This window comes from Populus alba, chromosome 5, assembly GCF_005239225.2.
Source record: "Populus alba chromosome 5, ASM523922v2, whole genome shotgun sequence".
In the NCBI taxonomy this organism is placed as follows: domain Eukaryota; kingdom Viridiplantae; phylum Streptophyta; class Magnoliopsida; order Malpighiales; family Salicaceae; genus Populus; species Populus alba.
The window spans coordinates 22,028,416-22,053,580 of NC_133288.1; the positions used below are offsets into that span (position 1 = coordinate 22,028,416).

The window sequence follows — 25,165 nt, forward strand, 5'->3', positions numbered from 1 at the left end:
TATTATTAATTTAAAATATTTATTGATATAGATTAAAGAACTATTTTAACTGTTTAAAATTTTAATTAATTTGAAACTTGTATAAATTAATATTATTTTATGTTATTAGTTGATCTTAATTAAAAAAAAGTGGTTAATTAAATACACTCTTATATTATGTTAAAAAAATAACTCAATTCAATAATTTAAATTTTTAGATGAGATCTTAAGATATAATTTATATAAATTTTTAATAATATACAATAAATTTTTTAATAAACATGGATATATCATAATATAATTTATTAAGTTAACCTAGTTTAATTATTTTTATTAAAATAATATTATTTTGTTTTCTTAATATAAATGGTTAATCCAGTTTACCTGATAGAATTTGGTCATCAACTAGATCGGTATTTTTTTAATATAATTTAAAATTTAATACGAATCTTTTGCGTGTTTGGGTTTTATAAATCAAACTGCCGGTCGGACCAGGTTAAATAATCTTGAAACACATCTTTGGGAATATAGCACGGGCCCTTTTCTCTTCATAGATCTATTTCCAATGGGCTAGAGCTACAGGCCGAAATGGAAAGAGCTTTTGAAATTACCGAGCCAGGTTCGATCTCTTCTTTTAAAAATGACCTGCCGTTGCAGCATTGTTGCAGCGCGTCAAAGAAGCAGAAGTAGCAATGGCTCGTCTGATCCGGCAATGGCCGCGGTTGCATCACCATTGCTTCTCTTACGCTGCACTCAATTACCTCTTCTCCGAGTCCTTAACTTTATCTACCAAAGCTACCTCACATCGTGTTTCTTTCACTAAAGTTGCAGCTGCTAATCGTAGCGTGCCTTTTCGTCCACGCGGTCCCAAGTTACCCAATTCTCCAACACCGTATGATTTCGAACAAGGAGGAAATGTGAGCGATTCGGATTCAGAAGCAAACAAAAGCCGCAACCAGAAAAAACGCGAGGCTCGACGCGCTGTTCGTTGGGGCATGGAGCTGGCTTCCTTTTCTCCGCCTCAAATCAAACGCATTATCAAGTGATGAGCACAAACTCCCTTTCTTATTTTTCTCAAACTAACAATGTTAAAGCTTTTCTTTGTAGTTTACTTATGTTTTGCTTGGGATTTTTTAGAGTGGCTTCACTTGAGAAAGACGTATTCGATGCGTTAATGCTAGTCAAGGTACCTCTGTTGTAATATAACGTCTATTACTCTTCCTGAGTGCGATGGTTTTTCATTTCTCTCGTGTTTCAGAACGAGAGAAAAAAATGAAGCTAAGGTGTTTGTGTTTTGGTCGCAGAGACTAGGATCGGATGTTCGAGAAGGAAAGCGGAGGCAATATAATTATATTGGTATTGGTCGGACTCTGTTTCTTTTAAACATTAGTGTTTAGTAACTTGTCTCTTAAACATTATGGTTTGCTAGCTACGTTGTTTGATTTCCTCCCTGAGAAACATTGACATCATGCGTGCAAGTACTCATAGTTTTGGACCTGTGGTCCATGCTAATACATTTGATGTTACTTATCATGGAGCACGGCTCGTTGCTTATTTTAATGAGAAAGATTTTATTTTCATGACGTGGATTTTATTTCTCTTAATAACCCAGTAAACCGTGCGCCATGGTAGGTGTATATTTTGTCATGTAGAGAATCTTTGAGATCAATGTTTCAGGCATTATAAATGTGTTCTTGAGTCTTCATTGTTATGTGAAATGTATTGGTAGGGAAATTGTTGCGGGAGGTAGAACCTGAATTGATGGATGCTTTGATTCACTGTACAAAAGATGGTGATTGGAGTAGGCTGCAGGGTTTTTCTGGTTTGGAGGAAAAGATTGCTGGGGAGGAAAATGAAGAATGTGAAGAAAGGGAATATGAATCGGAAGAGGAGGTATATTGAATAATTATTTCCTTCAATTATTACTGTGTGAGTTTTGAGTGGTTATACGGTTGTGCCAAATTCTTCAATCTTCTTCCAGTCTAACTCCTTTTATAAATTATGTTAAATGGAGACACTGGCCTTATTTAAGGTTTCTGCATTACCATTTTGGTTTTGAATGCAAATCTATTGCTACAGTTCTTTTTTCGGTCTCCCTTAGTCTTGATATGTAGTCGTAAGGCATTTAGCTACCGTAACCAGAAGCTTGCAGAGGTGTGGTAAGTGGAATACACTATATTTGACCTTTATGATAATCACGCTTACGGAAAATGGAGAAGGTTAAATCTATCTAGAAAAAAAAATTCCTCTCTGCTTACTAAAGTGCAAGCTTAATTAGAATACAATGTCCATGTTGACATACTACATTTTTGTTATTTGTACAATTTTCAGGGTTCGGAGTACATTGATGTAGCAACCAGATGGTTTGATGGCCTGATTGATAGGGACATAAAAGTTACCAACGAGGTCTATTCACTTCGCAACGTTGATTTTGACCGTCAGGTTAGTGAAATGTCATCTCAAGTGTAAGAATCATTGCATTTCTGATTTGTTCATGAGACCCCCCAAGCTAATTATAGGCTAATGATTTCTACTGCAAGTAAGATGATGAAAACATAATGCTTGAAAGGAAAAAATAAAATTGATGGGGCAAGTACTCTTATGAAGTCACCACATGAACAGGAACCTGTCATTTATTTCCAGCCAAAGAAACAAAAAGAATCAATAGACCGAGACTTGTTGCTTCCAGACGATTACTTAGCTCTTGTGAATCCAGCATATTTAACCGATACTCATTCTATGCACTTTCAGGCAGTCCAAGCAGCAGAAACCATGGTTGGCTTGAATAATTAGTTGCTTGAGTGCCTTCATCAGTAGAGTTTAATTGCTTATCATCTATTGTGTATATTGATGGCATGACATCTATTGAACAGGAACTACGTAAACTTGTGCGGAGAGTGCATGCAGTTCAAGAACGCAAGGGTGTTACGGAAGAAAATGAGCAAGAAGTGGACGCTGCAATCACAGTTGCCAAAAAGTCCCTCACTCGTTTCCTCCATGATCTTGCTAAGCAGATGCCAAGGGAGCATAATCGTATTTATTTGTAAGATAAATATCTTGTCATTGCATATTTCCTTCACAAAACGTCTAATATGCATAACATTCATCTCGGTAACAAGCAGGGCAATTGATGGGTCTCCTCATAGAGTTACCGAATATCTTGGGCTTAGGCTTATGGATGTAACCATGGCTAGCAGCCTAGAACATTCTTTGCTTTTCTAGGCCAGGCCCATTACAGAATATCATTCCCACCTCTTTTTTCTCTCCATCCCCGCCCTTTTGTTCTCCTTCGTTTTTCACTTCAGATGGTAAGGACCACTGGGGATAGTTCGATTGGTAATGTGTTAGTTTATGCTTTTCAAAAAGCTTTATGCATTGATTTCACTTGAAAAATATTAAATTTGATTTTTTTCGAAGATTTTGTATAGTTTGATATGTTAATGTTAAAATAAAAAAAAAAATATATGAAAAAATATTATTGTAATATATTTTAAATTCAAAAATAATTTTAAAAATACTCTTCATCACATCACAAACACACACACTTGGCTGATAGAGACCTAAGAAAAAGATCCCTAGGTGGTTCATTTTGCATTTTCTAGATAAGGTTCTGTCTTTGCTAAGGGCTATACCGCCACTCAATAATGGAACTAGACATGAGCAGGATAGTTATTTCAAGTTCTGAATCATCTTAAAAAGCTTGCTATTATTGTCCCGTTTATGGCCGTCCAGCACCATCGTTAATTTTTTAGAAAGGCAGATAGCAATAATAATCACTCGCGTTACTCTGCACTGATCTGTAGGTGGGTGGGCGCATTACCTATCCCCACAGGACAGGCTCTTCAATAACCATCGCCTAGAAGCTAACTTGACATGCACCTTAATTAATTAATTTATTCATTATTTTCCTTCTTTCCCAACTTGGGACACAAGTAGGGATATTGGGGGTCATTGTCTCGTAGGACATGAAGCAATACATAGTTTAAGATTTAACGTGTATGACATGATAGATAGCTATAAAATGAGTTGTTAAATTAAGAAAGAATAGCTTGTTTTTGTATTTTAGAAATATATTTTTTATCAATACATCAAAATAAATTGAAAATATAAAAAAAATAATTTAAAAAAAATATTCTGATATCAAAATATATTTTTTTGTTAAATATATTTTTTTTAAATTATTTTTTTTATATTTTCAATTTATTTTGATGTATTGATATCAAAAATAATTTTTAAAAAATAAAAAAATATTATTCTGATATATTTCTGAATAAAAAAACAAACAATTAGCACTTGACTCTCAAACCCTCCCTGGAGCTATCCTGTTTCTCAATAATGATGTCCAAGCTTTCTAATTTTACTTGTCTTTTGATCAGCTGATGCTACATTGCCCACATTGCTTTAAACATTGTTATCCCTTCTGTCTATAGAAAGGTACAAAAAGCAAGATGCCTATATCTTTCGAGTGCGTTTAGTCAGCTAGTGATAATGCCATATTTTGTTTTTGGAACTGATATGCAGTTTTCAAATGGTGTGAATCAGATCTTTATAGTGGCAGGTGATCTTTGTTTTGACAACAAGATTGGACGGCACCCATTCTTTGTTTCTATACGCATCTATCATCTCCATACATATTAGCCCGAGCCTGTACGTAGTTGTCTTTTATCAGAAGTTATATATATCACAATGATGCTATTACTTATACCTTTGAAGTTGTTTCTCCGGGTTTTTTTAGTGTTTAAATTTCAACATTTTCGGCAATCAAGAGGTTCCCGAGATTCCCAGAGAATGTCACTGTCTCTCGAGTGAAAAGACCTTCTCGAGTGCCTAAATTTCAGTGTTGCGAGCTCTAATCCTTCAGCTGGAAAAGATACCAATACAAATTATATATGGCCATGCTACGATCACATTCGTGGAGTACTTTTACTTAGGATCACATGTAATCGTTAAAAAACAAGAAGCTGCTGCTCTTCGATCGCTTTCGCTTCATATAAAGAGATTCTCGAATAACTTAATGGGGGGTGTGACGCCCCTTGACTTAAACTCTAGCCAATGCTTCCCTTGATGGGTTGCCCCTTCAATTCTTTTGATTTTCGAAGATGGACTAACGAATACCAAATGAGAGACAACTTTTTAATAATAAAAAAATTAGCAACAAGAAATAAAAAAGGACACTGCCGAAAATTAGGGTGCCAGCTGTTGAAAAACTTTTTTTTGATTATCATAAAAGCTCAAGTGCTTTATGACAAAGTTGTGAGGTTCCAAAACTTATGTCGATATCATTCACTATATATTAACCCAGTCATAATATTAAATGAGAAAAAGATACTTAATTTTCCCTCGGCAGAATGCAGGTAGCAACTCTGTTTGACAGTGAAAATAATGGCACTTCACTTTGAAGAGCTAACATTTTCATCCCATTGCAGTGCCCTAATTAACAACCATTCTGATTTTGTATCATCAAGCAGAGAATAGCATGCAGTCCTATTGCATAACCTAACTCCGAAACAACTTGACCCTCCGAGAGATGCATGGAGCTTCTCCGGTGATAACCTGTGCTGCCGACTACTCCTTGAATTAACTAGGACGAATGGAAGAGAAACATTCGGAAATCCAAATGAGCTAGACTGGGAATAGGTTGCTCCTTGGGATGCCCTTTACGGTGACACTTTCACGAAGGAAAAATGTGTACCTTGTTCTTTTGGATTTGAAGTGTGTCTGGTAATGAGATATTTTAATAAAAGTGTTTTTTTATTAATTAAAGATGTGTTAAAATAAATATATATTTTTATTTTTAATACAACAAATTAAAATCATAAATAAATATTTAAGAAATCAATTTAATAATTTTTTCACATGAAAAATTAATACTCTGCATGTTTGATATTATAGGAGCTTTTTGCTTTTCAAAATTCCTTTTAAAGTGATATGAAAAAAATATTTAATTGATTTTTTTATATATTTATTTTTATTTTGATATGTTAATATTAAAAATAAAAATAAAATTAAAATATCCTTTTTGATATATTTTCTATTAGTAATATTTTTTAAAAAATACTTACCCATATTTACAAAAGCAAGTTGAACAAAGTTACAAAACAGAGCAGGAGACTCAGGCCGGCGGCGGTCAAATGGCAAAGGGAAAAGAAAAAAAACAGCTAAAGAAATCTATATGCTTTTTAGTATGAAAAAACCAGTGACAGTCTAGCAGTGCTCACCGTGCGAAACAAGGGAATTATTACCAGTTTGGTTTTTGTGTGTCCGATGTCAATTTGGAGTTTGTGTCAGCAGGACGTCATAGAATGTGACTTCTGGTCACGGAAAGTTGCAGCAACAGTGCGACTATGATGTATTTGGCACCAGAAGTGCTATTTCTGAAGAGATTTTTTCAAGAATGAGTTTTAACAATACACATGAGAAATTATAAATTAACAATCCTTGCCGTTGGATTCAACATTGAAATCATGGCCAAAAGCTTCCCACTCTTCTTATAACTTATTCTTTAGTTAGAACTTTGTTCTCATTAATTCGGTGTTCGTCCATCTTCAAAAATCAGAAGAATTGAAGGCAACCCATCAAGGGAGGCAATGGCCTAGAGTTGAAGTCAAAAGTGTGTGTCACACCCTCCATTAAGTTATTTCAGATTTTTCAATATATGAAGCGAAAGCGATCGAAGAGCAGCCTTCTTGTTTTGATTTTTAAACGATTAAATATCCTTGGCCATCTTACTGTGAAAGTAATAGGAAAGCAGCCTTTGTTTAGATACCTGTAATACTCAATGAGGCTAGCTCACGTGTGCTTCCCTACGTTGCATATGAGAAAACATTGCTGAAGAATATATATATATATATATATATATATATATATATATATATATATATATTTCACTATATCTAAGGTTGTCCCAATTTAAGAAAAAAATGTTTGAGAGGCCAGGGGGGACTGTCTGTCCGTCCGTCCAAAACAAAGGGTTAAAAGCTTGACAGGACATATGAACTAATCAAGTGAACCTTATAAGAAAGAACCTACATAGCCCTCGTATATATTATTTTAATTAATTTGACTGCATGCTTGCACTCTTGGGTTTGAAGGGTCTTAGGCCCGCCATATAGATTTACTCCGGGTGAAGGTGACCCCATGGCCAATAAGAAACAATCAATTACTCAGCCCAGCTTGTCCATAACCAGGCTGACCTTCATTATATGCGTCGACGGAGTTAGCGTGCCAAGCGCATCTTACTTTTAAGGATGAACACAACCAGTCAAGTCCAAGGTGGTGGCTTCTGTGTGAAAATTCTTAAGACTACTGCTATATTTCTCTCACGTTTAAAAGACAGTTAAACTACTACTATGAAAATTATGCTTGACATATTTCCCGTATTGGATGGCCGTTGATTAGATATTTTAAAATCAAGGGATGTAGGTATTTCTTGACGCAAAAGATCATGCCTGAGTAGTTGCTTTCTGGTGAGACTAATTTCTGGCCACCACCTAATTCCTTGAAAAACTGTGATTGATACAGGACCTAAAAGCATTGAACTGAAGACATGTGATTTGGGATTTTAATTAATACAGTCAGAGGTCGAACCCGACTTTAACTGTCTTTCTTGAAATTCAGACAGATTTGTATCATTGTCTGGCAAATCGATAATCTTAGGATGCTCAGAAAGCACCATGAAATCTATTGGTTCCGTTTAGTGAGCAGTACTAGTCAACAGAACTGAAGAAATTGGATTAATACAAGGTTTGACCTCGTGGTATTAAGAACAAAAACGTCTCTTTATTGAAAAGCTAACCAAAGATGACTCCCATAATCCATAATTAATACTCGGAGATTATAAGACTCCCAGAAAGGCTGCAAGCCGCTTTTGACTGACTTCATTCCCATTTACCATTATCTGAAGGGCCAAAATCCCACATGTTTCAAGCGTTCAGTTTTAAAATTATTTCTTTTATTTAATCTCGGTGGAGAATCGGTATAACTTTATAGGACAATCTGGGATAGAAAAATATACCTTGTTCTTGAAATTGTCTGTCGATTAGTATATATATTCAGAAACCATTTGAACACTTGAAACAATCAAAGCTTTCTCGCACCGTTTACCGTTCGAAGACTGATCATTCTTGTCAATTAGAAAGTGATTTCTTGTTTTTTTTTTTCCCTTTTCTCTCACTAAACTTTATTTCAATTGAAGATTACATAAATGCAAGATCTTGACCGTTGCAATGCATATATAGTCAGTTGGACCAAGTCTCCAACATTTGAATTGTACATCAACCAGAAAAAAAAAAAAGATATATAATTATAAATAGCTTTGTTATCTTTAGTTCCTCTGTTCTATTTTTGATTAATCAAAGTTACAAAACTGTTCGAATCCAATGTTTTTGCTTAATTTATATTTCGTGTCTCCCACTTATACTGCCAGCGATCGATGCTATCATAGGCAAGAAGCTCTCTTAGAACAGCAAAGAAACGGTCGATCAACCGTTCTACCATCTTCTCCTAATTATGACTTACTTGGAGGAAAAGAAAAAACTTTAACGAAAGAAACTCGATCCAATTACGAGGGTGGTGCTAACGGGAAATATAATTATCATAGTTCAAAAACAATTTGATGGGGTTTGGTAGGATAACTTTCATTCATGCTAGGCATAGATTTCCCAAATTAGTACTATCGTACTGCATTTCTTATAGCTACAAGTGTTGATAATTCTTGCTTTCCAAAATAATTTTTAAATTATTTTCAATGAAAGTAGATGTTTTTAATATATTTATTATAAAAAAATTAAAATTTTTTATTTAAATATATTTTTAATTAAAAAACATTTTATACCACACATTATCAAACACACATGTAAAAACAAAGAGGAAAAGGATAGCATGCAATTTCCTCTTTAAATAATCATTGAAATGTACTAATTTCAATATCTTCATGATAATAATAATAATAATAATAATAATAATAATAATAATTTCACAATCCCACATCCTAATTAAGATGCTTTGAGTTTCTGCTCAACAAGTTTCTTACTAAGGACGTGGGTTTGGTGAAAACAAATTGACTATGTAATAGAATTACAGACAAAAATGCTTTATTTATGTAATTTTTAAATAAAATGAAATTTCAGTCCCACGTACCCAGACCATCTCCTGTACCATATGAATATACAGCAAGGAAACTGTCTTTTTTGTTTTTAAGAAAATGGAAACTGTCAGTATTAATGGTTAGAAGGTAATTAAATTGACTATTGAAGATGTCTTTAGTGAAAACATTAACTGCTTGTTTAAACTAATATCTGTTCGTATTAATATCTTGATATAGAAAAAAAAATAGTAAGAGAAAGCATAGCAATAAATAAAATAAATTTATATTTAAAATAATTTTAGAATGAATTTTTATCATTTCAAAACATAAGAGATAAAAAAAACATGTATTATATATTTTTATTTATTATCTTCATTTTCCCTGTTTCAAAAAAAAAATATCTTTTTTTTTTAGAGAAAATAATCATGGTTAAGGTGCTTGTACCGAAAGTTATTTCGTTATCCGTGCCCGACCAAGCAGGGTGCTGGGTGTTCGCCAGCCGATCGAGGACCATCTAGCTTAATATCAAATTTATCTATTACTATTATATAGATATATATATGGGCGCCTTATATGACTTAAGAAAATGATTGCTTGCATGCTTCCCATTATTCCAGTACTTAAATAAATTTTAATAATTTATTCGGAAGAATTTTAACTTTTAAAATAAAAGCAGAAACAAAAGTCTAATCTTTTTCTTTTTTAATTACCACATCTATAAAATAAACAAAGGCCATTTAATAAATTCTTAATTAATTAACGAAACAATACAAAGCACTGATTTAAAATTGATGTGGCTCCTCCTCAGCTTAATTTGGCAGGCTCATCTTGCCACAGGCCCTCGGGACCCATCAAATACCAAAAGAAAAAAGAAAAAATAAAGCAAGCAAATTAAAGGCTTCTAAAATCCAAAAAACACAATGACTTCTCTTGCTAATTGCTATAAATACCCAACCTGTCAGCACAATTCGGAATCTCAAATTAACTGTTTTCAGGACACATCAACAAGAACAAGAGTTTGGTGTCTTTGCTAGTTAGATTCCGAACCACTTCTTGTTCTCCCTCATTGAAGAAGAATTAAATAATATGTCTCATCTAACATTACTTATCCCTCTATCATCCTTCTTCATTTCCCATTTCTTCATTCAAGGTAACTGGGTATTTTCCAGAAATCCAATATTGACAGAATTGGTTCTTTTTTTATATATATAATTTTTGAAATTAATATTTTTTTTAATGTTTTTGCAGCTGTTGTTTCAACAACGTTTACATTAACTAACAAATGTGACTACACAGTATGGCCGGGAAGTCTTTCCAACGCAGACGCACCAGCTCTCTCCACAACTGGCTTTGCCCTTCAAAATGGCGAGTCAAAGACCATCACAGCACCAGCTTCGTGGGGTGGACGTTTCTGGGGTCGAACATATTGCTCTCAAGACTCCACAGGAAAATTCTCTTGTGTTACAGGTGATTGTGGCTCAGGAAAACTAGAATGTTCAGGCGCGGGTGCAGCTCCTCCAGCCACGTTAGCAGAGTTCAAGCTTGACGGCTATGGAGGGATGGATTATTTTGATGTGAGTCTTGTTGATGGGTACAACTTGCCATTGCTTGTTGTCCCTCAAGGAGGTTCTGGTCAGAATTGTACAAGCACAGGATGCGTTGTGGATTTGAACGAGTCGTGCCCTTCAGAGCTGCAGGTTACTAGTACGGAAGGGCAAAGCGTGGCCTGTAAAAGCGCCTGTGAAGCTTTTGGGTCTCCACAGTACTGTTGCAATGGAGCATACAGTACACCTGCTACCTGCGGGCCTTCTACGTATTCTGAGATTTTTAAGAGCGCCTGTCCACGCGCCTACAGCTATGCTTACGATGATAAGACCAGTACCTTCACTTGTGCCTCCGCTGATTACCAAATTACCTTCTGCCCCTCCCCTAACACCAGGTAAAATTATTTTTCACTGCTGTCAATTCTCACAACGATTGGAAGTAGTTTTGTCAATAGAGACGTTAAAAAAAGCCTGTCAACATGACCGTTTTATCATCATTTACTGCCTGATATTACCGTTACTACCACATAAAGAAATGTTTGAGAAACGTTGTCAGTTTTCGTCACTTTAGCTCGACGTTAACATGGATTTGGGTAAATCCCAAGATAGGGCAGTATCAAGGACATGTCACATGTCACATGTGACCGAGAGTTAGTGCCCCCCTGCTTGGGAATTCTACCCATGTGAAATGATGTTGTCTCACATCTTGCCCACGTTTGCTGCAAAATGCTTTGGTCAATCCTGAAAATTCATAGACAATCTATAATTTACAGGTAGGAATCTTAGTTATATTATGCAATCAATCCTTGAAAATTCGGTGGGATCTCATTATCGTATGATAATGCAACATATGTTGCCTTAATCAATGCACGTCTTTTGCAGTAGGTGGGTTTGTGTCTATTTATCTACATTTAAAAAATATAAAACAACACCTAAGAAAATCAATTCAATATCTTTTTTAATAAAAAATAAATTGAAAAATACATTAAGCTTCATTGTACACTTATTAGCTTATCCGAAGCATAGCCACGTAAGACAATAATACATCTTTCCAAATCCCCACAAAAAAGTCAATTTTTTTACTAAGATTTTTGTAAATATTGCATCAATAACGAGGGTACTAACGGTTATGTTTTGGTAAACTGTGCAGCCAAAAAGCATCACAAGGGCAGAACACTGAGAATACAAGCACAAACAGCAACACGACACTCGTCAATAGTACAATGGTGTATGAAGGTGCGTTGAACCAGAATGGAGCATCACCATCTATGAACAGCAAGGTCTTAGGATCACATGTCATTGCGGGAATTGTCAGCATAACAGTAGCCATTTGGCAGTTGGGATAGCTCTTCTAACTCTTCTTCGGGTAGTAGGCCCATAAAGAATATAGTCCAGTCTATTTTAGGCTCTTTATCGGGCATCAACTTACAAAAATCGGCCATCTAAATTTTGACCCAAATGAGGTCGTCGGTTCTTATGGGGCGGACACTTTAAGCTTTTTTTAGCATGGTTCATGAGACCCAGAGGTTTGACCAAGGTGACGTGGAGTTGTGCTGTGATGGAAAAGCTCACCTGTCAATGGAAGCCCGCTCCATAAACAAGGCAAAAAAATCTTCCGGAGATCAAACACTAGATACTGCTGTGCTGTCCGCCAGAGGCTGAGGAGGTGGTGGTGGTGGTGGGGGCAGAATGCATGAAACTGAGCTGTTAAGTTACAATAGAAATTTCCCTTTTCTTTTTTAGTTTAGGAAATTATTATTATTTTTTATTAAAAGAGGGATCGGATTCATTTGTTGGTTTCGATAGTGTATGAGTTATATTATGTAACCACCACTGCATTTGGTGCCAAGATAGTGAAATTCTCATCTAGCTAATTAATTTGATTTTTGTCTTCATGTTTGATGTCATGTTGCCACTTGAATCCTTTAAGCAACACACAAACAGTTCTCCAATTGGATTAAATATTTATGTATTTGTAGATTGGATAACATAAAGAAATCGGCAGTGTTTTAAGCGTGGAAGATAATTGCGGCAGCAGATAGACATTATGGGAAGTAACCCACCAAACCATCGAAGGCATATTCGAGTACCCCACAAAAAAACGATTCTTCAGCTGTAATGGTATTATTGACTTCGTTTATGTATATTGATTGCAGAGAACAGTTAGTTTTAGGCCTTTATCCAACACAATTTCAACGGGTATGTTACTGTTACCACGGCGGTGTTGATTGTGCTCTATATTGCCGAAAGAATCACATTATAAATTTTCTTGTTCCAGCCAGTGGCGGATCAGGCCATTCTCTTGCCCGGAGAAGAGGTTGCGAAATTAAGAACCTGGCCAAAGAGCGATAGAACATTCTGTACCGTCGAAAATCATTATAGTTTAGCATCGATGGAGAAGTTTAAAGTCAACCAATTTAATTGAGAGTGGTTCCCATGTCATACCTGCAAGCTCGTTGAATATTGAAGGCATGAGCATCTCGACCGGCCATGTTTTGTCTTTTAAATTGTTTCTTCTGTGATGGGAACATGACATGTTAGCTCAGCAGCCATGCACGTTAGAGAATTCAATGATAATGACCCGATGCCATCGGCTCACGCAAACTTTCCGCCGGGTGTTAGTCTTGATTGATTACTTCCATTATCACAACTCGCAGCTTAATCTTCATGTTTTTTCACTGCATTTTCGGCTTTTAGAAAACGCTGCTAAAAGGACAGCAGCACCTGATCTCCCTGTAATCTATAATTTAGCTTGAATCTCTAACATCAGTAGGCAAGACATTCGACTATCACTCTTCATTATACTGATTTCCAATTTCAGTGGATTACCACATGTATGCTCTTATTGTAAGAAATTAACCAGGTGGATCGTCTTTTTAGTCAAGGCATGTATGATCTGACACAATCAGCGATGGGGTTAGAGAAAAACGAATTGGGGAGGGGGGGGGGCAATGTGATGAACATGAAGGGTAAGATTCGAACTAAAGTAAATGAAAAGGGATCGCAAGTGTAACATGTGAACATTTTACAGGGACTTGATCATAGAAAACTAACAATAAGGACCGAATTAACTTTTCAAAACATTTTCTGGGCCATGGCCCCTCAACCTAAATCGTGGCCCTGACTTGATCAGCGAAGGATTAGTTATAGCGGCACAAAATGGATTTGCAATAACATGTAAGCATCAAGCATGCTGTCGATCCACCCTGTCACGCATGCACCATGCCATGTTAATTTTCTCGACCGAATCACTGGGCACGAATGCGTGCCTCTCGTTGTCGAAGAAAGAGAACGAGCATGGCTGTATGATATTAGGCCGTGAAAAGTGACTACAGTTTTTTTTTTAAAATATTTTTTATTTAAAAATAAATTAAAATAATATATTAAAAAAAAAGAAATTTTGGTATTAGTGTATTAAAATAATTTAAAAATATTTAAAAGTAGTAATTTAAAATAAAAATTTTAATTTTTTTCAAAAACACTTTGAAATTTCCATGAGCAACCTAGCTGAAAACAATACCTAGAGTTAAAGATAATTCAGTCATTTGACAACTAAACATAAAAATTATTTTTAAATGATTTCATTTCTCAACAAATCCTTAATTATTTAATATCCATCCTTTGATTAAATTCTTCTCAAAGAGGTACACTTCATGCAAGTAAAATAATGGTGGTGTTAAAATATGGCCGCCACAAGCAAATGGCATAAAATAAGGTTAAAAGAAATTTTGAAACCGTGGACATGGAGAGAAGTATTTGTCATTCAAATGCTTCTGTGTGTAAACGAAGATTACAGTTATTCTCTTGTTTGTTCATCGAAAAAGACAACGTGTGCTTGCATCAACATTTCCTGTTTGCTACTTCGAAAAAACAACTATTTACTTTACGTGGAAAATTTTATCGAGAGAAATTTATTCATAATCACGTCATTAAGTGAACTTATTGACTCGAGCCAAATTCAAGCCCCGTAAATGAAAATCCTAGATTTTTTTTAAAAATCTCCACTTTAAGGGTTTTTATAAATTTTTTGAACATCTATAAAGAAAATGCCAAAAAACTTTATTATCGGAATTCACCAGATTACTAAGAGGAAATGATGACGGGTCCAAACTGATAACATCTCACTTGATCCGAAAAGGCCCTCAAATGGGGCCGATCAATTATTCGGCCCATCTCCAGTGAGGCCTCATGCCATGATCGGCCCTTTAAACTCTGAGGAAGTGCCAAGCTAGAGTTGGTTTTCATAAACCTGGCCCATTAGCAAACTCCATGTTCCATTCAAAGGAAGCCCACCACTGATCGGACTATGCTGTCCAAGTAAATTCAGAAAATGTTGCGTCCAAACCATATATAAACGAATTATCAACACAAATATGTTTACTATTTTCTCGTGTCAAAAGTAATTTTCAAAGCCAAAATCTGTGGAAGATGCTGGGTATGTCTTTATATATCAATGGTTAGAATTGAATGGATAGTAAGTCAAGCAAAAATATTTAATTATCCTCCTATAACTTTGATTTTTCTATTTATAGAAGCAAAACCTTAACTTGGAAGATAGTGGTGAACATTTCACTGTTCCACAAGATAATGAAAAAAAAAAGAAAGATGGAATGACATGCCCAAATGTTAAAATAACAAATCCTTCAAGCACTTTATAGATCATATTTCCCTTTTGATATTGCATTCATATCTTTTTTTCCAATTACTTCATGTGAGACATTGAATGTTTTAAAGAAGCTCCATCTAATCTAAAGTTGGTGGATAAAAGCATGTCTATTGATTATGTTTTTGTCCAGATAGTACTATTTGTTTCAAAATCCAAGATAAATAAATAAATAATTATTTAGTGTTTGGGATAGTGGCTGGTTAATACGTTCAAGCATTTCAATTTTTTTTTTTTTAATATACGAAATTACAGGCTTATGATAAAAGTTTGAATACTTATAAAAACAGTTTTCAATTAGGAGGACTTAAAAACCCTACAATAATAAAGTATGTATATTTATGGAAAATATATTAAATGACTTAAAAGAGCTTTAGATTCAAGGAATAAAGATGTTTGTTTTTAAGTTTTAAGTTGTTAATGCTCTGAAATCTATATATTTTTATTTTAAGAGACGAAAAGTTCTTATCTTTTACCTAGATGGTTAAAAAGATATTTATATCTCGTGAATCTTGTTGTTTTTAGAGAAATAAAACACTAAAAAATCTTCTGCTTTCAAAAATATTAATGAGAGATAAATATCTCTTACATATTATTAATGAGATGGTACGTATAGTAGGTCATTTAAAAAAATCTTATATACACATATGGGTATAAATATGGCTATTTATCATGTTTTGAATGTCTAGAATCAAGCATATAGCCTTAAAATTTAAAAATGTCTAAGTTTTTTAAGTCTAACATGCTTGTCAAATCCACATTGTCTTGGGTTTGACTGATTGTCAAGTTCAAGTGCTTTAGATTTGGTGTATTTATTAGAATCATGTTATCCTAGGCTTGTCAGAATGTCAAATTCAAGCCTATTGGATCTAGAATGTTTGTTGGATTCGTATTAAATTGAACTTGACTAAATATTAAATTTAAATTCTTTGAGTTGAACATATCCATTAAACCATAAAAAAATTTTATTTATAAAAATCCTAATAAAAAAGTTAACTCATCGCCATTTAATCCAAAATGCACGAGATCGTGTATGTACATACAATGCTATGCTAGTTGGACATCTTCAATTTACTTATCAGGAATTTGAGAAGCAAGCCAAGTCCAAATCAAGAAAAGAAGCAAAGCTTGAAAGATTGCTAAAAACTGACATTACAAAATTTGAAAAAGCAGACACTTCTTTTTAGGTCTTCGAATTGCAGATATAGCTATTGTTAATTCATGTGACGCAAATCTTTTATAAAGATTGGGAAAGGAAATAGTAAAAGGAATTGGGAGGATTATATTGTGATAAAGACAATTATCCAGACGTACTTTACACGACATAAAACGTGGCAAAGGACATTCTGAAATGCTGAAAGAACTATTTATTTTTTGCTGAAAGGAAATAGATGGAGATTATCGGTTTCCTTTTCTTATTTGGATATGTTGCTGACCCTCCTGATCTCTTCATGCTCTTTCTTGGAACGTCAAGTGAGAGAACTACCAATTTGGTGTACGGCAACATGTAGCAGTCTATGCACTGTTAAATCCATAGAATATATATATATATATATATATATATATATATCTTCAAATGTAAGAAGTAAGAACCATGCTGTGATCAGCGGTGCCATTTCTCCCAATGGCTTCCACCTCATGTACACGCAGAAAAGAGACTACTGTCAAGTACCGATCTGTATGACCATATATATGAAGGATGATTCCCTTGTCTAAGAGATACGTACTGCGCCTGTCACCTGACATGGAAATGCTTCCTAAGTTCCTGTAATTTTGCACATGGTAAAGTATACGTCAAACCCTAAAAAATTGCAGAGTAGACATTCCGCTTTCGCATGCCAGCACGTATATTAATACCCCATAAAATGTGTATATATTAAGGTATTGCATGGTCAAAGCACTTATTTTGGCAGCTAGATATTCAACAAACGTCAGCCGCAAACAATATATTCAATCCTCTCTTGTGGCCTATGATCCTATCATTCTCCTCATATTAACACAAAAAACAAACATCTGCGCCCCTTCTCTGAATAATGACCAACTTTTTTGCCACACTTGTGTTCTAATCGATTGCCACGTAATGGCAATTGCTCACTGAATAGTTTTTTAATTAGTCTTTCCTTTTGCTTTGTTCGACCGACCATCTTGAGCACGTTTGTTTTAATATATAGAAGTAGCTCTTCATGCTTAGCACAAAAACAAAATCTTTTCGAGAACTTGTAGACACTGTAACAGTAAATTTTCATCAAATAAGCTGCTGGCTTTCAATAACCATATATTGGCATCCAGCGACTATATACATAAGAATGGGAAAAGCATGTCGAGTTTTTTCCTCGTATTGGTAAAACGTAGGAAGAATATTAGCAAATAAGTGTATATTGCAATCATCATATTTATTATTATTCTATCTTGGCATGGATTGTCCAAAGGCGCCATTGCATCCCTGGTTAACAACTTGGTTGCCACTACACAGATTCCTTTTGGTACCATGTTGTAGTGTACGCCAGCTTTAACTTGGTCGCAAACTTAACCACAACTCCATGCCTGTATTCCACGCCCTCTTTTAGGACATGAACTTGGAGTTTTTTAAACTAGCATAGTTGTCACAAAAATAATTAAGGAACTGTCACGGCTAGAGAAAAATTAAAAATAGAAAAGAAAAATCAAACGGGTGTGCTTGCGATTCCCCTAACAGCGTAACTATTCGGGCCGGGTTGCACTACTCCGAGGAACGCAACCCTTTATAATAATAAAAGGATTGAATTATTGGGCATACCGCAACTCATTTGATAATGAGTTGTATTACTGAGAGAATCGCAACCTCTCGATGAAAAACTCCCCCTCTTTTTTCCTCATTTTCTCTCTTTCTATATCCAGTGCTAGTTTGTAAAATATATTTTTTGCAATTGCACTAGTTAATTTAAAAAAAGTTCCAAAACTTGAGTTTGACACCTTCGACCACTCGGTCATCCTGAATTGTTGGCTGCAACATTTTTACATTTTGATAAATAAATTTAGCCTTTCCGAGGCAAAGCTACATCAAGAGAAACAAGGTGTGTCTGATACAGGAGGAGTGCAGTGCCTGTAAGGCTGTAACGCGGAATTTGATCAAAACGATCGGTCAGCACAGCTAGGAAAGATGAGAGAAAGGGTCCCTCGATCAAGTGACTTCCACGGCACCATGGACTCGCTGACGTGGATGAGCATCCACATTTTTAAATTCGGGGCATCTTTTTTTTGCAAATTTCAAAAGCAAAGGCGATTCCTAAAAGTTAAAACCTTCTTTTTTGCTTTAAAGGTTCCACACTAGGCCCCATGTTTCGGTGATCGGGCTCGGCCCAATAGACTCTCGAGTTTTCTGTTCTAATCTAGCTCTTAATTAATGCATAACGATAGTAAATGTATAGTCGTCGGAGTCTTTCATAAATCCACCGAAGAAAAGTCTGCAAAGTTTTTCAAATAATTTTTTTTTTATCTATTAACCATTTGTTTTTTTTTTTATTTGGAATTATATTTAGGTGAACTTCAAAAATGAATTTAATTTGAAAAGATAATAAATTAATATTTTTTATGATTATAATGTACTGATGTATAAAATAAAATAAAATTATTTTAATATATTTTAAGTTAAATATATTTTAAAAAACATTGTGGAATACAATATTAAGCACATGCTTAAAAAGAGTTATCTTTGTATCTAGATTGTTGTATTTATTAATAATAATTATTATTATTTTTAACCTTGTTTGACAACTAACATGAAGTAACGATCTGTGAAGTGAATCCTATCAACTAATGATGTAAGTATATCATAAATTATTATTAATATTATAAATATTTTTTGTCAACTGGCTGGTGCTGGTTTGTATAACTTTATATAGTTTTTTTTTCTTTTTTTTTTGAGTAATTAAATGATAATATAGCATAGCCCTAATTTAGTATTGTTCGTCTGCTTAAGCTCAAGTGAAGTGAGCCCGAGTTTGATCAGAAACATTAAAATTTCATCAGCAAAGTGTACCTAGTTATTTTTATATTTTAAAAATATTTTTTAAAAAAATTAAAATTTATTTTTTTTATTAATTTCAAATTAATATATTTTTAATATTTTTAAATCATTTTAATGTATTAATATCAAAAATAATTTTTTAAAAAATAAAAAATATCATTAACATATATTTTAATATAAAAATTATTTAAAAAATAATAACAATTACACTATTAAAAAAGCATGGAAGGAGACAGTGTCTGATTGGTCGGCTGCCATTGCAGACTAATAATAGATATCGATAGATCTCCAGGCCTCCAGCCGTCCCACGAGCCAGATTCTTGATCCATGCAAAATTTCTCCATCTCCCACGCACTCCAAACTCTATGAAAAAAATAAAGTACCACTCCATGGTAATAACAAGACAATGCCAAGGAAACACAAAATCAAATGCACAATTTTAAAATCTGCCGTCATTGAATAATAAGTCCCACGGTCATTTTTGCTTATAAACACTGGAATTAGCAGGGATTTTTCAATATATTAAGAGTTGGTGTGTTTTTAATTAAAAAAAAAAAAACAGAATTTATAAACGATATTTATAGTGAATCCCATGCTTATAAGAAGAGAAATTATAAAACATATCTCTGGATTACAATCCTACATCATATAAAAATACATAGAATTCATTACTAAATAATTTATAATAATCTCTCCCAAATCATCAATAAGTTAGGCACAATCATAATCACAATCAGAATATTGATTGGTACTGTTGCATTCATGGCAAAGTTCTATCCTCCATGTTTTGACTGGTGTAATGTGAGCAAAGGAGCTTTGGGGTGTGCTTTATTAATATATAATTTATCATTTGATGGGACAATCACTTTTTGAAACTCTCAATGTGAAACAAACCCTTTGCGTGATACGAAAATCGTTGCATGAATTTCAATTAAAAAAAATGCATTCATCAGATTTTAGGAATCTAATTCTATTTTAAGAGATGTCAAGACTAGAACTGATTGTTTTTTATTTGATTTAGTTTTTATTAAAAATATAATTAAATTGAATTTAAAAAAAAAACCTGAAAATAAACCAAAACAGGTTCAAACCGACCAGTTTCGGTTCGGTTCGGTTTTTAAGGACAAAAACCAGTTCAAACAGGTTTGACTTGGTTTTTTTTATTTCGATTCGGATTATTTTTTTTCAGTTTCAGGCTTATAAAACTAAACCGAACAAATCAATTTTTTTTTATGATTGAGTTTTTTTAATTATTTTGTTCTGATTTTTTATTTTTTTTTTCTCATCCCTAATCAAGATCAAGGAAAATTCGTGTAAGATACATAGCTATGAACATTCGTCGGTTATTGAAAACATAAAGTCTGAGATTCGTGAGCATTTTAATTTCTTCACACGTTAGCTAGGTCATATATATATATATATAGGGCAGAATAAGTTGACGAAGATAAAATTTAAAGACGCTTTAAGTAAGCAATGTGCAGATCCTCTTGAAGGTCCCAAAAAAATATAGTGTGGTGTTAAAGAGTTTGAGATCTGCACAACAACTCAACAGGTCTCGAGTTCGAATCTAGACGTGTATTTTTTATAAGAGCTTGGAACAACTGAGGTTTTACTCGCTCACCTGAACTCACAAAATATACTTTTTGAAAATAAAGTTTCCTCAAATAAAAAAAAAAAAAATACTCCTGAAGACATGGACCTGAAAGCATCAAGAATTAGTTGTCTCTCTCTGAAATCAACTGATTTTGCAATGGATCTTAAATGTTGATAAACCTTGCACATGTACGCATCCCCTGCACTGGATAGCAAATTTCCATGACACAGCAATGTGAAAGCGTTGTTCTGGAATTTCGTAAAATTGTCAAGAAAGAAAAATTCATCATTTGGATGGGATCTCTCCGCATTAAATTTTCATATTATGATTATTTTTTAATTTTTTTTATTTGAAAATATATTAAAATAATATTTTTTTTTATTTTTTAAAAAATTATTTTTGACATCAATACATTAAAATTTGAAAATACCAAAAAAAATATTAATTTAAAATAAAAAAAATTAAAATTTTCAAATTTTTTTCAAATATATTTTTGAAACGCCAAAACAAACAGAGCTATCCAGATCCTGATTGAGGTAGCTAGATACATATGAAGGTTATAGAAAAAATATTAAAAAAAAAGTTACTTTCTTTTTTTTCTTTTTTCTTTTTTTTCATAGAGAAAGAGAGGGGTATTTTATAATTTAAAAACTGGTTTGAAATTGATTATAACATTGTTTAAATCAGAGATTGGGAGGGGGTTAACTCAATTGTGACAACGCCAAAATTTTTTAAAAAATATCAAAATATTTTTATTTTGATAAAAAAAATATTTAACAAGTCCAAATTAGTTTAAATTCTAGAACAATCAAGTCTTAAATCGACAGAAAAGTTAGTGTGGATTTTAAAATAATAGGGCATTTTATGAGAAAAAAACACAATGGGTGTTTCTTATGGACTAAACTACTTATTGAAATTCTCCAGGGTAGCACATCCTTACCAAATTTGAGTATCTTATAGGTCATGGGGCATTGTGACTTTCCTTACTTTTGTCTTTACAAAGATTAGATTTTTCGGACAACACCTTATAAATTGAGGCATAGAGTAAGTGACATAAGTTTCTTAACTTCACATCAAACTCTGATCTCCTACCATTCCCATTTCTGACCTCTCTCATACCAAGCAAGTACTCTTTTATTTCTGTTGTTTTATGGGAAAAAGTTTCCTATCATTAACTTCTCCTTTCACTCTCCTTCTTCGTCCTCTCATCAATAGACAGCTTAGCATTTAGTCACTAGAAGAAGACTTTTTAAAACCACACATCAGTGATTTATATGCATATCCTTATGTTACAGCTTAGATTCCTCCAAATGGATCACGTCTTCTTCAGTTCTGCTCTACACATCACTCTCATCTTGCTTACAATCTGCAAAGGTATTATTTGAAAACTAATGATCATGCTAATTTTGATGTTTTTCTTTCTTCCTTAAAGTTCTGTAGATTGCAGATGTTTTTGAATAATTTGGGACATGCACATTTATTACAGGAATATCAGGGGCTAAATTTACAATCATAAACAGATGTGACTACACAGTATGGCCAGGTATTCTTTCCAATGCAGGCAGCACTCCATTAGACAGCACAGGATTTGAACTTCCACAAGGTGGATCACGATCCTTTCAAGCACCACCAAATTGGTCAGGTCGATTCTGGGGCAGAACTGGTTGCACATTTGACCCGAATACCGGTCAGGGCACCTGCATAACAGGTGACTGCAGCTCCAACCAAATTGAATGCAATGGTAAAAATGCAAACCCTCCAGCCACTCTAGCCGAATTCACTGTCGGATCAGGTGTGAAGGATTTTTACGATGTTAGTTTGGTTGACGGCTACAATTTACCCATGATTGTCGAACCAAATGGCGGGTCAGGGAGTTGCTTGTCGACCGGGTGTATGACAGATTTGAACCAGCAGTGCCCAGCTGAATTACGGGTTGAATCAGGGCAGGCCTGTAAGAGTGCATGTGAGGCCTTTGGGAACCCTGAGTACTGTTGCAGCGGCGCGTATGGAGCACCAGACACCTGTAAGCCATCTGTTTATTCGGAGATGTTTAAGACCGCTTGTCCGAGATCATATAGCTATGCTTACGATGATGCAACTAGCACATTTACATGTACAGGAGCAGATTATGTTATCACATTCTGCCCTTCATCAACAAGGTAAGGATTGTATGCTTCTGTTTTATTTTTCACTTTATTCTGTTGCATTTGATTTATTCTGTATCCATTTTGTATTGTAGGTGTTGCCTGCATTTCCATTATGGATTCTTATCTGTAAATGTTATCTTCTTTTTGAGCAATCGATTTGGCATGCGTTCTACTTTTTTCCAACTATACTATGCTTTTGTATGCCTCAAGCTAACAGGGTGCCATTGCCATTGGCATGTGGAGTGCAGAAAGGAAATAATTTGCAAATTGAAAACAGGAGAAAGAAAAGGAATATCTGCAGAAATATCTTAGTTTTCAGGCTTTGTAAAGAGCAAATTGCGATTTATATATGTTTATTAAATTCTGATCATTTCTTTATTTTTATCCTGCAGTCAAAAATCTGCAAGAGACACGACTCCACCAGCAAGCACTGCAAATGGGGCTGAAACAGGATCAGGATCAGGGGATGGGCCAATTGGAATTGACACTTCATGGTTGCCGAACTTTCTCACTGGGGACTCACCCAGTGCCTTTCCCTGTTGGGCTTGGCAATTTACCTTGATTTTTTCTACATTGCCCAGTCTATTCCTCTTTTTGGTTTATTTATAGCCTCAACTTTGGACAAATGCACATGCAGCTTAAGTGGTCACTCAGAATTCGTTTTGCATTGGAAGGAAAGGCTGAACAAATCCAGATTGTAAAGAGAATTTTCCAGGCCACATGTATAGAAAGTCAAAGTCTTTTTTCTTCACGGAAAATAACAAGTGTGTGTGTTGTATGTTAACCTTTACTTTAGGGTATGAACCATATGTAATCTAAAGCAACGAACTGGAAAGGAAGAGACTTTCGAGATTGGCAAAATCATTATTCAATTTGATTTAGATGGCATTGGAAAAAAGTGTTTGCTTCACTGTGAATCTTGAGTAATATGTTTGGTGAGAACCACCATAGGAACCCCACTTTGCTGGAATTGCAAGCTTGGTAGATTTGTCATGATTTTGGCTGCAATATGATAAGGGTAATGACGCTGTTAATAAAGTGATATGCACCTATCATTTCCTTAAATCCATGAAATTAACCTTTGTTCTTATCTTGATACTGACCAAAAATCAAGTGATCAACATCAAAATCAGACAACTTTTGAGATTCATATATGTTAGTTAACCTTAAACAATCTAGCTTTCCTTCTAACAGAAACATCAGCTTTCTCCAAAGGCGGTAAGAGCAGTGGCGGAGGTAGGGGGAGGCTGGCAGGGGCCGGGGCCCCTGCAAAGAAATGTTTTTTCCAGCCTCTCCCTTATAAATATTTATGATTTTAATAAAAGTAATTGAAGGTTTTTAATTTGGCCCCCCCTAATATTTTGTTCTTGTTCCGCCCCTGGGTAAGAGTAACATCAATGACTGTCCTAAGGTTAAAATTCGGCCCATAAGATGTAGATGGCAAACACTTATTATCTTCCACAGAAGGAAAAGACTAGCACGCTGTCAAATCAATTACATATGCATGCAATATAGCCACCACCTTATAAGGTCCTAAACTGCTTAAAGTATGGATTCCCATCTCGTGGTTTGTTAGTGAAATTGGATGAGAAACGTGATGCGAGATGTGAGAGCTAGTGACACAGACAGTTGTTCTTGAATGAGGAACTCTATGCAGATATAGTGATCTTCCTGATTTGTAGTTTAGAGGCTCGTGAAAGTAGAGAAATGAAAATTCATGCACTTGAAAGGTTACTCTTGCTTTAACTTGAAGGTCTCTATGCAATGATTTTATATTTGGTGGGCTTTGAATGGTATGGATAGAAAAGTTTTCATGGGTGCAACTTCGACCTCCACGAGCACCAGGAAAAGAAGCTTTTCTTCTAATGGATTATGTCACAAAGATGGTGTAGTTGGTCATGTAGTCCAAGTTGTCCACAACCAAGTTCGGAGAGACATCAGCGGCTTTAGAAATTCTTATTTCTCAAAAACACATCGCAGAACAAGATTTTTCTGTCAGTGGGAAATCATCAGAGGCATCTATCATCTGGACTCTGGAGCCTCTTGTAATCATCAGCAATGAGAGAAACGTGCAAATGAATTTGTGTATCTACTTTTCTTAAGGGCCATGATTGGTAACCTTACAGGAAAATTCTTTATTATACTGA

The 25,165-nt window shown here is 34.5% G+C and overlaps 3 protein-coding genes across 5 annotated transcripts; all 3 read left to right on the forward strand.

The window, feature by feature from the left end:
* Positions 1 to 567: 567 nt before the first annotated feature.
* On the forward strand, positions 568 to 4,640 carry LOC118062022 (uncharacterized). 3 transcript variants are annotated; one of them, XM_073409195.1, is made up of 7 exons: positions 575 to 1,021; positions 1,117 to 1,165; positions 1,284 to 1,335; positions 1,709 to 1,872; positions 2,311 to 2,421; positions 2,853 to 3,022; positions 3,783 to 3,997. In XM_073409195.1, the coding sequence occupies exons 1-7, from the start codon at positions 672 to 674 to the stop codon at positions 3,826 to 3,828; spliced, it is 942 nt and encodes a 313-aa protein (XP_073265296.1). In that variant the 5' UTR covers positions 575 to 671; the 3' UTR covers positions 3,829 to 3,997. The 3 variants fall into 3 exon arrangements, with proteins under 3 accessions (XP_034931580.1, XP_073265296.1, XP_034931579.1); XM_035075688.2 differs by lacking the exon at positions 3,783 to 3,997 and adding an exon at positions 4,501 to 4,640 and having other exon boundaries at positions 576 to 1,021; XM_035075689.2 differs by lacking the exons at positions 2,853 to 3,022; positions 3,783 to 3,997 and adding an exon at positions 2,602 to 2,827 and having other exon boundaries at positions 568 to 1,021.
* A 5,386-nt stretch (positions 4,641 to 10,026) lies between these two features.
* LOC118062021 (thaumatin-like protein 1b) lies at positions 10,027 to 12,508 on the forward strand. Its single transcript, XM_035075687.2, has 3 exons — positions 10,027 to 10,214; positions 10,313 to 11,003; positions 11,759 to 12,508. Exons 1-3 carry the CDS (start codon positions 10,151 to 10,153, stop codon positions 11,952 to 11,954), a joined length of 951 nt encoding a protein of 316 aa, XP_034931578.1. The 5' UTR covers positions 10,027 to 10,150; the 3' UTR covers positions 11,955 to 12,508.
* A 9,414-nt stretch (positions 12,509 to 21,922) lies between these two features.
* Positions 21,923 to 24,034, forward strand: LOC118062020 (thaumatin-like protein 1). Its single transcript, XM_035075686.2, has 3 exons — positions 21,923 to 22,245; positions 22,358 to 23,030; positions 23,411 to 24,034. Exons 1-3 carry the CDS (start codon positions 22,146 to 22,148, stop codon positions 23,625 to 23,627), a joined length of 990 nt encoding a protein of 329 aa, XP_034931577.1. The 5' UTR covers positions 21,923 to 22,145; the 3' UTR covers positions 23,628 to 24,034.
* Positions 24,035 to 25,165: the final 1,131 nt, after the last annotated feature.

What these genes read in the sequence shown, in the direction of transcription:
- LOC118062022 (XM_073409195.1), top strand. Translation starts at nt 672, where the DNA reads ATGGCTCGTCTGATCCGGCAATGGCCGCGGTTGCATCACCATTGCTTC. An exon ending in ATGCGTTAATGCTAGTCAAG is followed by an intron (nt 1,166 to 1,283) that starts GTACCTCTGTTG and finishes TTTTGGTCGCAG; the next exon opens with AGACTAGGATCGGATGTTCG. An exon ending in GAGGCAATATAATTATATTG is followed by an intron (nt 1,336 to 1,708) that starts GTATTGGTCGGA and finishes ATGTATTGGTAG; the next exon opens with GGAAATTGTTGCGGGAGGTA.
- LOC118062021 (XM_035075687.2), top strand. Translation starts at nt 10,151, where the DNA reads ATGTCTCATCTAACATTACTTATCCCTCTATCATCCTTCTTCATTTCC. An exon ending in TTCCCATTTCTTCATTCAAG is followed by an intron (nt 10,215 to 10,312) that starts GTAACTGGGTAT and finishes ATGTTTTTGCAG; the next exon opens with CTGTTGTTTCAACAACGTTT. An exon ending in TGCCCCTCCCCTAACACCAG is followed by an intron (nt 11,004 to 11,758) that starts GTAAAATTATTT and finishes TAAACTGTGCAG; the next exon opens with CCAAAAAGCATCACAAGGGC.
- LOC118062020 (XM_035075686.2), top strand. Translation starts at nt 22,146, where the DNA reads ATGCATATCCTTATGTTACAGCTTAGATTCCTCCAAATGGATCACGTC. An exon ending in CTTGCTTACAATCTGCAAAG is followed by an intron (nt 22,246 to 22,357) that starts GTATTATTTGAA and finishes CATTTATTACAG; the next exon opens with GAATATCAGGGGCTAAATTT. An exon ending in TTCTGCCCTTCATCAACAAG is followed by an intron (nt 23,031 to 23,410) that starts GTAAGGATTGTA and finishes TTTATCCTGCAG; the next exon opens with TCAAAAATCTGCAAGAGACA.